The sequence below is a fragment of the Poecilia reticulata genome, unplaced genomic scaffold, assembly GCF_000633615.1.
Source record: "Poecilia reticulata strain Guanapo unplaced genomic scaffold, Guppy_female_1.0+MT scaffold_131, whole genome shotgun sequence".
NCBI lineage: Eukaryota > Metazoa > Chordata > Actinopteri > Cyprinodontiformes > Poeciliidae > Poecilia > Poecilia reticulata.
Window position 1 is genome coordinate 859188 of NW_007615014.1, and position 10753 is coordinate 869940.

Consider the following 10753-nt stretch of genomic DNA (forward strand, 5'->3'; position numbering starts at 1 on the left):
AAATGTAACTAGTTACTCTGCAGTGAAGAGGACAGAGGCCGAGTGACTAACACCCTTAACGAATGAAATGACTTTATGAGGACGAAACGGGTAGCTGACAAACATTCATGTACTCAGAAAATACTCCAGATCACCTCCAGAAGATTAAAGATGGCCACCATGAAGGCCACAGGTCAGCAGGACATCATCATGGTGGACATGGACTCTGTCCTCAAAGGAAGACAAATCGGTATACAGGAAGACGACCAACAGCTTTAGGACTCCCCCTCCTTCAGGTGAGCCTGGTATTGAAGGAAGTCCAGAGATTCCAGTATGAACCCGGTTCATGTACTGGACCATGGGGAAACAGTTCTGATGCTCTTCTGAAGTCCAGTGAGTGGAACCAAAGCAGCGGTTTTGTGGGCCATCTCCATGTTTCAGACAGCAGTAAAGACACAGAACTGCCCAACAGGGGTGCCACAGTAGACACAAGGCTTTTATTGTTTGATTCAGTGGGATTACATGAGATTGGATCAGAACCAACACCCAGAAGACAGAAACCGGTCATGATTTAAAAAAGATTCTGATGATCAGGAAATATTCAGGCATTAAAATCAGAGAAACTTCATCACAGGATGGTGATCTGCTCCTCTTCATCCTCCTCCTCTGCTTTGTCTTCATCCTTCCGGTCCGGAGTCTGCACACAGATTGGATCAGAAACATGAGCATCACCTTCAGCCTCACATCCACCAGCCAATCAGAGCTCAGGTTTACTCAACACGCCTGGACCATTCCTTGACACAAAGGATTCGCGTTACTGCCATCTAGTGGTCAGATTTTTGTCAGGTTATTATGATTCCTTTCTCAAACTGTGGTCCCTGGACCGTTGGTGGTCCACGGGCACCCACAAGTGGTCCGCGTTCTGCATGTAAACCACTTATTTCCCGTGATGTCAGCTCAAAGTGCGACGGTACAACTAGTTTACCAAAAGACTGTTAAAAATAATAATGGAAAACTGGTTTTAAACCGGGTCACTCAAAAGAAAAGATTTAGATCCAGAACCAATCCCAGAGCAGAGCTAGTCCCGGAGCTAATCCCACAACTAGTACCAGAGCCAATCCCAGAGCTAGTCAAAGCCGCTAACAGTGTTCCATCCGCTTTCAGTTCTGGTTCTGTTAAACACAGCTAGCTATCTGATGGCTAACAGTTAGCTTACAGACGGCTAACGATTACATTTTCGGTAGCCAACAGGTAATAGTTAACAGAGTATTCTGTGATGTATTTCAGGTGTGTATCAGAGGTGTGTATTCTCAGGTGAGTCTCAGACAGTGCGGCAGCGGCGCTCACCAGGAACAGAAATGTGTGGTGAATGATGAACTCCCTGGTGAGTGCGATCATGTCCTGGCTCATGACGTGGAACATGGAGGGCGCCAGAACCACGGCCAGGTTGTGGGCCGACATCTTGTTGTCCAGAGAGAACACCTGGACCCTGGACAGAGTGGGAGGAGATAGTGAGCAAACTGACGTCAGGCAGGTAATCATGTCAGTGTTTGGCTCAGTTACATGTAGAGGTGTCCAAACATCACGTTCAGGGTGGCTCTGTTGTCAGGGGGTAGTTGCCGTAGCAATCGTTGGTACTCTTTGAACCTGCTGCGCTCCTCTGGAATCACTGGGAGACAGTAACTGGTTAGACTGGTGACTGCAGGTGAAGATGCTTCACCTGTAGGGTTGAGGGGGCTGTACCTGCAGCCTTCTGCCACTGCTGCAGCTCCGCCTGCGGCACCAGGCTATGCTGGTCCCGGATGATCTGCTTGAGGGCGGAGCCAACGTCCAGGACACCCTGCTCGTCAGCCTCCAGGGGGGCAGAGTTTGGTGACGTCATCAGGGCCTTCACCAGCTCTTTGACCTTCAGCGCCAGGCCGCAGCGCCGGTACAGGCCCTCCACCTTCAGCCCTGCACACAGGTACGCTCCGCCCACTCAGGTTTCCATGGAAACACTCTAACACAGTTCAGCCCAGTTTAGATCAACGGCGGTTCTGGTTCTGCTGGAGGCAACCAGGTCAGTCAGGAGGTTTTGGTACCCAACTGGTTCTGGTCATCAATTGGACCGACCCGGTCCATCAGAATCAGACATGGGCCACTGATCTGGACATGGACCCTATTGAATCTGCTTCAGATTCTACAGCTGGATCAGAACCTTCACTTGGATAATTCAGAACCAGGTTCTGACCCGGCAGCTCTCTGGTCCACTTCCTGTTGCCACAGATTCCTGACAACAGGAAGTGGACTCCTGACCCAGACTCACCGTAGGTGGTGATGTGTGAGATGCAGCGCTGGATGGCCGGGGAAACAGAACCTTTCACGGCGCCGTCAGTTACCACGTTCTGACCCAACCCAGCTGGATTCTGATTGGCTGGCGGTGGCCCCTCAGAAGCTGAATGCTGATTGGCCAGAGCGCTCTTCAGGTGCTGGAACCAGGTCTCACTGCTGAGCTGCTCCTCAAAGCGTAACGACACGGTCCTGATGGGAGAACACCTGTCCAGGCTCAGCCAATCACAACTCGGGAGGAGTTGCTCACAATATGAATACTTTTGGACTGGACCGAAGGCGTGTGAGAGACTCACCTTTCTGCTGTTACCAAGGTAACGGTGTCTTCATACAAAACCGTCTCTGATAGAGGAAAGAGATCCAAATGGAAGAAAATTAACATCAACTCAACCAGATGGGGAGCAGAGGAGGACAGGTGTGTTCTCTAGAAAGAACAGGAATGACTATAAACATTCATTTCCTAAGGGTGTGAATATTTAGGGGTGTAAATATTTTTAGGGGGTGAATATTTTGGGGTCAGCCAGTGCGGCTCTACCTGTGGGACTGAGCATGCTCAGTGGGAAGCTCAGGCTGTGCTGCCCGGCTCTCTCCACCGGGTGGAGGCTGACTCCTTCATCCCACAGCACCAGCCAGGCGTCAGACTGAGTGGAAGCCCCGCTCACATCCACCATGCACACCTTGCTGACGGCTGAGGCCCCACCCACCTCGGCGTAGGACACTCCTCCTGGTAGAATGACCTGAAGGCAGGGCAGAGGTCAGTGTGTCTGCCTCAGCGGCAGCAGCGGCGACGGCAGTAGGTTTCTACCTTCAGGATGTGCACCAGGTGATTCTGCAGCGAGTCGCTGTCGTCTGCAGCACAGACCATGTGATCGTTCAGCGTCACCATCTCAAACTGGGGCTTTGACCTAAACAGCCACAGGTCACGGGATCAGAATTGGAAAACTGAGCAGATCATTCCTGCTGGAAGAGCGTCTTGAGGCTGTAGCATCTCTCTATCGAACTCTACGTCTGGTGACTAGCATTAGCATGCTAACTCCTCAAGTCTTTTCATATTTCGACAGCCATTTTTCTTTTCAAGATGGCAGTCATTTGGAAGCCTTTTAGACCAATTTTGAAGCCTATTAGACCAAATGAGGCAATCAAATGCCTCATCGTTTGTTTTCCACTTTGCTCATCCGGTTCATAATCTTCTAAAGTGAATCAGAAACTGAGGAGCTAGCTGTTATCCAGCCTCACTTCAGGCGTCAACCGTAAAGACATGAAGATGAGACAGGCGTCTTCATATTTATTGTTAGCCAAGTGCTAAGCGACTTACAGTCAGCTTCTGGTAATTGTTATGTTTAGCAGCTTAGTGTTATCTTTCTCTAGTTTTCTATGTTTTTTGGTTTAGCGTTAGCGAAGCTAAGATTCTTGTTTTGTGAATTAGTGGTTGGTGAAGCTAACTTTGGTTAGCTGTGCTGTGTTACTGCTGATTTTAGTGCCAATACATTCTTCATTACAAACATGGCGGCCATCTTGAAAAATCAAAATATTTTCACAAAATATTTTTATGTCCAGTTATTTCTGATTTGATATGAAAAGTATTAATCTGTGATAAATATTGGCAAATTTAGTTAAGTTTCATTGATAGCCATGTCCACCATCTTGAATGTTTTTAGTGGCTAGCATTTGTTTAAAAAAATTTAAAAAATAAATCAATCCTCTGGAAACATCTGGACCACGTTCGATTCTTATGTCCGCATGTGAGGATTTAAAATAAATAATCTGCTGCATCATGATGGAGGTTTGTGTTCACACACTTCAACTGGAATAATTCATTTTTATTAATTTCTGTTTCAGGTGAAATGAATTAATCTTTTTACATTATTTTTACTGATGACTTTTGATTGGCTGGTTGATTCTTAGATTTCTATATAAATTATATTCTGGATTTACCCGTCTTTGAGGAAAACGGACAGAACTTCTCTCAGGTCCAGGACGTCACAAGCTGCAGAATTATTTTCCAATGAGAAGAAGAAGCGATCTTCCTCCAGTTTCCCGTGGAGCTCTTCGTCCTCCTCTTCCTCACCTGCCCAGGTAACAAGGCACACATCATTTAAAGAAACAGAGCGCCTCCTGGAGGACACACTGCACTGGGCCGACTACAGGCTCAGAGCGTTCTGTGAGGGGAAGGAGACAGCATGGATGTCCAATCAGAACATGGATGTCCAATCAGAACCACTGGCACGGACAACAGAACCAGCACCATCAGAACTGGGTCATCAGGTTCTGGAGCTGGTTCTGATAGCAACTAGTCTTAAGCCTCCTACGGACCCACGACTCCCTCTGCAGGCGGTGTTGGGTACTGCAGCGTTTCTGCTGTGATGGAAGAACCCAATCAGAACCCGGCTGGTTCTGAGCCTGGAGTGACACCAGAGAGACTTTTTGGTTTGGGGCCAACTTCTGATGAGGTCCAACTACACCAGAACCAAACTCTCAGAATGGCTAGGACTTCCTACATTACAGCCTGGTTCTGGTTCTGGTTCTGGTCCAGCAGTCTTCAGGTTCTTTGTGTTTCTGTTCAGAGGGAATCTAACCTTGGCTGTCCAAGGGTCTAAGGTAGAGCCTCACCTGTGGGGGCGGAGTCCTGCTTCCTGTTGGCTGGTTGAGGCTGGTGAGGTCGGACTTCTGCAGGAGAACACAGGTGTGTTAGAGGCTTCAGCTGTGACCTCAAGTGAGGCCAGGTGAGGTCAAGTGAGGTTTACCTGTGTACTCGTTGAGGCGCAGCAGTTCAATCTGCAGAGCCTGGCTGGCTTTCTCAGCCAGCAGGATGGGGGAGGGGCACTGAGGATCAGATGACGACACCTGTACACAGGTAGGATGGTTCAGGTGAGACGGGGTGCAGAGGGGGTGGGGCTAAGCTAAGAGAGAGAAAGAGACCTTGGCTCCAGAGCAGATCAGAGACATAGTTTCCTCCACATCGTCACTGACAACCACCTGGCACAGCCTCTGAAACATCATCATCATCATCATCATCATCATCATCATCATCATCATCATCATCATCATCGTGTGTTTTCCTCTGACCCGGCCACCTCTCTTCTCACCTGGTTCATCATGGAGCGGCTGGAGGTCAGAGCGTGGACTCGCCTGTAGCGCCCCCTGCTGTATTTGTTCTGGATAAACGCCGCCCTCTCCTGCTCCGTCGCCTCTGGATGCAGCTGGTCTGCCGCCGGCACGGCTGGAGCCCACACCTGATTGGCCAGTCGGTTGCCGTAGGCGACAAAGAGCTGAAAGGATGAAGGGTTGAAGGTCAGGAAGAACTTCCTGTGTGGCAGATTCAGTCGACTGAAACGCTCAGGTTTGTTCAGGTCATAGATCCAACATGGCCTTCACTAAACCTTCACAAATCACAGTTTAACAAAATTTGAACTTTCTGCCTCTTGACTGAAGAGTCTGAACTTTCTAAACTAGAGCGATGCTCAACATGGTAGAAAATATGGTGGATTCTGCCTTTAGCAGTTAAGAGGCTAACTTAAGCCTGTATAATTCAGGATGTTTATGTTTGGACTCATGTTGGATTACAGTCAAATCTGTCAAAAAACATGGTATAACACATAAAGGTACAGCATGGCCACCATGTTTATTTATACAGATTTCTCTAAAGAAGAAAATAGAAGGTGTGGGTGGCTAGCCCAGGCATACTAGCTATTAGCTTATCTCAGGCTAATGGTAGCCCATCTGAAGCTAAAATCATCTTCTCCAATGCTAATGCTAGCCTACCTAAAGCTAACACCAGCTTCTCCAATGCTAATGCTAATGCTAGCCTACCTAAAGCTAGCACCAGCTTCTCCAATGCTAATGCTAGCCTATCTAGAGTTAACTCCAGCTTCTCAGTATTGGAATGGTCATGGCCTCCTGAGACGATTGGCCTGAAGGACCAATGTTGATCCTTCAGGCTTCACCTGTATTAGTGGTTTGGTCTTAATTTTGGCACCAATAGGACACCATATGTATGTAGTGTTCTGGAGACAGTTGTTCCTGAGTAAGCGGCTCTGCTGTTTCCGTGTTGCTATCAAGAACCACAGTGATCTAAAACACTGCAGCCAGATTGCTGACATTTTGAGTCATTCTGGTGATTCTAGTGAAGTGTAAACCTCTAAACCTCCAATTATTCAGCTTTAGCCAGACAGGAGCTCTTTACTTCAGACCCTCATACCTATCAGTCCTCTTCACAGTTCAGAACCACCCAAACGAAACGTATGTCTTAGTTTTCAGCCTTGGCCGCTACACCCGCGGTGTTTAGGATGTTTAACACCTTCACTCTTCCTGCATATTTGCTCAAAGCTGCATTTCCAGTTTGTTGCTGCTGATAATTATGCTGTTACATTTGTGCCCCAATCTGAGACTGATCTGAGTGTATATGTATGTGTCAGCAAGCAACAGTTAGTGATGTGTATGTCTGAATCTGTTCTGACAAGCCTCCACAGTGATAAACTCTGACTATTGTCAGGGTATTCCCTCCTCGGATGAAAAACAACACATACCCAGCCAGCCAATCAGCATCAAGTTAACCATAAAATATGCTTATTTTGTGACTTTTAGTTAATATCCCTGCATTTCTTCAGCTACCATGTGAGGTATGAGAGAGATTTCATAGTTTTACAGGAGAGTTTTAGAGATGTAGCCAGAGTTGCTTATCTCGCTTTGTGTCACAAGACTTTCGGAAAGCCAGCTTTGCCTTCTGTTGAAGCTGCTGCGCCTGAGTAAACTGTACCAACCCCCAGGTGTTTAAAGCTTAGTTTTGTATGAATCTGAACAATAATCTTCGTTCCCCAACATGTTGATTATTGAGGCTTCACCTGTAGCAATGGTTCAGTCCAGGTCTTGTTGTCCATCCTCAGGCTGCGGACCCTGGAAAGGTTGCTTCCCAGAACTCGGTGCTGAGCTGAGAGCAGACAGACGTTGATGGACATTCAGAGCAGTCTGGTCTCTAGCAGTACCTTTGGTAGCCAGACTCTCAGTGGCTCCGCCCACAAGTTGTTCGTTTCCTACCTGCACAGTTATGGCAGATGACCAACAGCAGGTTAACTGACGCCCACTCAGGATTGGCAGCTCCGCAGTCACCACACACTTTGTTGTAGGGGTTCTCCCACAGACGTAGTGCCACCTGGCTGCAGGACACAGCACTCTGGATGGTGGAGGTCAGGCTATCCAGCCAGAGCTTCAGCTCCTTTGACGAGTCAATGGACAGGCTATAGCACAGAAACAAAGTTAGCAGCGGCGCCAAGCGTAGCAGACAGGAAGACTTGACAGACATGTGAGTACTTGAAGGTCTTGTATGGTGTGACGAGGGCAAACGAGTGCTTTCCTGTCACTTTCACCGTGGCTACGTTCAGGGGCACAGAAAAGGAGGCGATGCCCAACTGGAAGTTGTCTTTGTTTTGGTAAATCCAAAGGTCGTGACCCCAGACAGCAGCGTAGGCACGGCTCCGGGAGTCTTTCAAGGTGACCTGTCCATGTAGCTCAGAAGGGGTGGGGCTTTGCAGGCCACGAGTTGCCAACAGAGATGTGACCCACCCTTCCTGAACCTCTGGGGGGAAGAAAGGAGAAGAAAATAAGGATGAGATTCCGAGGTTCTACCAGAGGAACAAACCCAGAGGATTCATGCTCCCATCTTCTGATCTACTGCCAGAAATGCGTCTGGTCCTGGGTGATGGATCAGGGGTGTGAACTGGAAATGATTTGATCTGACATCTCTGTCCTGGTGACTCCCTGACCGCCTCAGTCCGCTACAAACTGCAGGGTCTTTACAGAGAGAAGTTCTCACTCTGTGGCTCCACTAAACTTCACATCAGGACCAGAACATCTGGAGGGATCAAAAGTCATATCAAATTCACATGAAGAACTTATGGACCACGACTAAAGCTATGCAAGGCTTAAACAGCAGACAGAGTTCAGCCAGAAACGTCTTCAGCTCATATCAGAAGACAAGAGATGAGGCGAAAAGAGACGGGACAAACTGAGACCGATGAGAACCTGATTCAGGACAGAGTTTTTAACAATGTACTTCTTGGAATCCATGTCTATGTTTGTGTCTCCTGTGACGTGCGGACAGCACGTTCATAGGTAATCATATTAACATGAACCGGACCTGATTCTCTGAGGAACCAAGTCCCAGGTGTCCCAGCAAGACAACAGGACTCTGTCCAGACATCACTGTCCTACCGTTACTGTGAGCCATGAAGTCGTAGCGTTTCTTCCTGAAGTTGACGGAGAAGCGTCCTCTGTCTTGAGACTTCACGTTGGTGATACTGGAGACATGGAACAGCACCTCACTGAACCAGTCCTGATCCACAAAACAAGAACCCGGTCAGTCAGCTGGCCAACACACACCGGAGAACACACACACAGGTAAAAACACAAGGAGAACACTTACTGTTCGTTTCTTACGCAGGGACATCAGCTGGCCGTCCAATGTCACCCATAGAACGCTGTGTCTGATGGACAGTGAAGATATCATCACCTGGTATCCATCCATTTATCCATCCAGATATACATCCCCCAAAGCACAACCCTGAGGTTCTGATCCTGGTACCTGAAGCCCTTCCAGACGTCCAGCCAGCTAGCCCGGACCACAGCGCTCTGAGGGGCCGAGCCTCCGCCGCCGCTGCCCTTCTTCCTGGAGACCCTGATGGTGGCTGCCCTGCGGAGCAAAGAGCCACCAGTGAACTCTGTGATCCTTTAATCTACCCCAAGTTAGCTCCACTGCTCACTGGCGCCACCTGGCTATAGCATGACAGGTGTTCTGGTCACAGGATTCTAGTGTGACCAGGTCGGAGTTCAGCGTCTATACGTTATCATTATTAAAACTGAGCTCAGATGTTATTATAGACTGGTTTCTATGACAACATGTCTGCCAATGCAGCACTGTAATAGATGTATGGCTTTTATTTTGAAGACACAGGACGCATCAGAAAAATAGGAGAGTCTGGAGGCGTTTCAACTAATCATCAGCTCTACTTAAATGTTGAACAGCAGAAGAACCAGGAAGCAGTTCCCTCAGAGAACATCGGACCTGGACATACCTAGGAGTCTTCTGCTTCACTGGTTTGGACTTCCTGCTTGGAGGGGGTGGAGCCGGGCGAGTTGGTTTCAAGCGATCTGATTGGTTGGGTGAAACTCTAGAGGGTAACCAATGAAAAAACAGCATCAGTGTTAGAAGAAGGAGAAATCATCATCATCATTATAATCAAAACCTCACCTGGTGGTAACTGGGTCAGAACCAGGATCCTTATCCACTGATGCATCAGAACCAGAGGCAGCAGGGCTACTACCTTTATCCTCCTCCTCATTGGATGATTCTGATTCAGCTTCTTCCTGATTGGTGCAAGTAGCCAACACTGTGACATATGGATCTTCTTCTTTGGTGGGCAGAGGGAATGGAGACTGAACTGGAACCAGAACCATTGACCAGAATCAGACAGAAATAAGGAAGGAAGGTCAGGTGAACAGAAACAGAACACAGATCTCAGATCAGAACTACTTGGATCAGTAAGACTGGAACCAGTAGAACCCAGAGAAGGAATGATCGGACCAGTGAGACAGGAACCAGTAGAACCCGCAGCAGGAAACCAGGGTTTATAAGAGCTTTGATCAGTGGACAAAGGGTTACAACTGAATTCAGATTAGTTTAAGTGGATTTAGAAGGACCTGGATCCAGGTCCTGAAATTCTAGAACAAAGACGAGTACCAGTACCTTCCTCAGCAGTAACTCCAGCGACCTCCATAGATGGAAACTTGACTCCTGTGGTTGGGTCCAAAGATGCCTTAACCAGCTGCGACAGAACCCCAACATCTGGACATGTTCAGAACAACATGGACAGGCAGGTGTTACCATGGGATGATGTTTCTCCGTCCTGGGTCAGTCTAAGACCCAGAGGATCTGGGTTTAGGCTTACCTGTGTGACTTCCTCCGTTCATGTTCAGTGGTGGGCATGGCTCAAGTGAAATGGGCGGGGCTGAAAGGTTAGGGATGCTGCTAACAAACTCATCCAAGCTGGTGATGTGACTCAGTGAGCTGATGATGGTTTCTAGGCTCGGAGAGTCTGAGCTAGTGGCAGCAGGTGTTGAGGGGGCGGGCATTAGCTTAGCCTCAGCATTAACAGCCACAGCGTTGGCAGCCTCAGTTAATCCAGGGATGGTTGTGGAGATGCTGTCAGTTAGGCTGTCTATGGGGGGAGGGGCAGAGGGGGCGGAGCTGCTGAAGCTGGTAGCGACTCCAGTCAGAGATGGGATGTTGGCGGCGATGAGGTCCGTGATTCCGTCTAGAGTCGGGAAGTTGTCCCGCGTTGACCCACGAGGTGAGGAAAGAGGGAGAGCATCTTCATCTGGGGGGAGGAGACAGTGATGTCATCAGGTACATCATTTGATAGGTTGATATTGACATTAACGCCCCCTGGTGGAT

General features: G+C 48.5%; 1 protein-coding gene across 3 annotated transcripts in view; it reads right to left on the reverse strand.

The window, feature by feature from the left end:
* Window positions 1–445: 445 nt before the first annotated feature.
* The window catches only part of LOC103459901 (arf-GAP with Rho-GAP domain, ANK repeat and PH domain-containing protein 1), a 13860-nt gene continuing 3552 nt past the window's right edge, over window positions 446–10753 (reverse strand). For 2 of the 3 annotated variants that reach the window (XM_008401835.2, XM_008401834.2), the window contains exons 4-26: window positions 10248–10676; window positions 10046–10144; window positions 9551–9740; window positions 9375–9470; window positions 8885–8992; window positions 8726–8786; window positions 8515–8635; window positions 7615–7879; window positions 7342–7541; window positions 7149–7234; window positions 5394–5576; window positions 5227–5295; window positions 5052–5151; window positions 4918–4974; window positions 4243–4375; window positions 3113–3212; window positions 2843–3044; window positions 2604–2649; window positions 2285–2499; window positions 1723–1932; window positions 1543–1648; window positions 1327–1468; window positions 587–676 (exon numbers count right to left, since the gene is read on the reverse strand). In XM_008401835.2, coding sequence (XP_008400057.1) covers window positions 608–676; window positions 1327–1468; window positions 1543–1648; window positions 1723–1932; window positions 2285–2499; window positions 2604–2649; window positions 2843–3044; window positions 3113–3212; window positions 4243–4375; window positions 4918–4974; window positions 5052–5151; window positions 5227–5295; window positions 5394–5576; window positions 7149–7234; window positions 7342–7541; window positions 7615–7879; window positions 8515–8635; window positions 8726–8786; window positions 8885–8992; window positions 9375–9470; window positions 9551–9740; window positions 10046–10144; window positions 10248–10676 — 3287 coding nt within the window. In that variant the 3' untranslated portion in view covers window positions 587–607. Of the gene's footprint in view, window positions 677–1326; window positions 1469–1542; window positions 1649–1722; window positions 1933–2284; window positions 2500–2603; window positions 2650–2842; window positions 3045–3112; window positions 3213–4242; window positions 4376–4917; window positions 4975–5051; window positions 5152–5226; window positions 5296–5393; window positions 5577–7148; window positions 7235–7341; window positions 7542–7614; window positions 7880–8514; window positions 8636–8725; window positions 8787–8884; window positions 8993–9374; window positions 9471–9550; window positions 9741–10045; window positions 10145–10247; window positions 10677–10753 lie in introns of all 3 variants that reach the window. The other variant, XM_008401833.2, reaches the window with a different exon arrangement.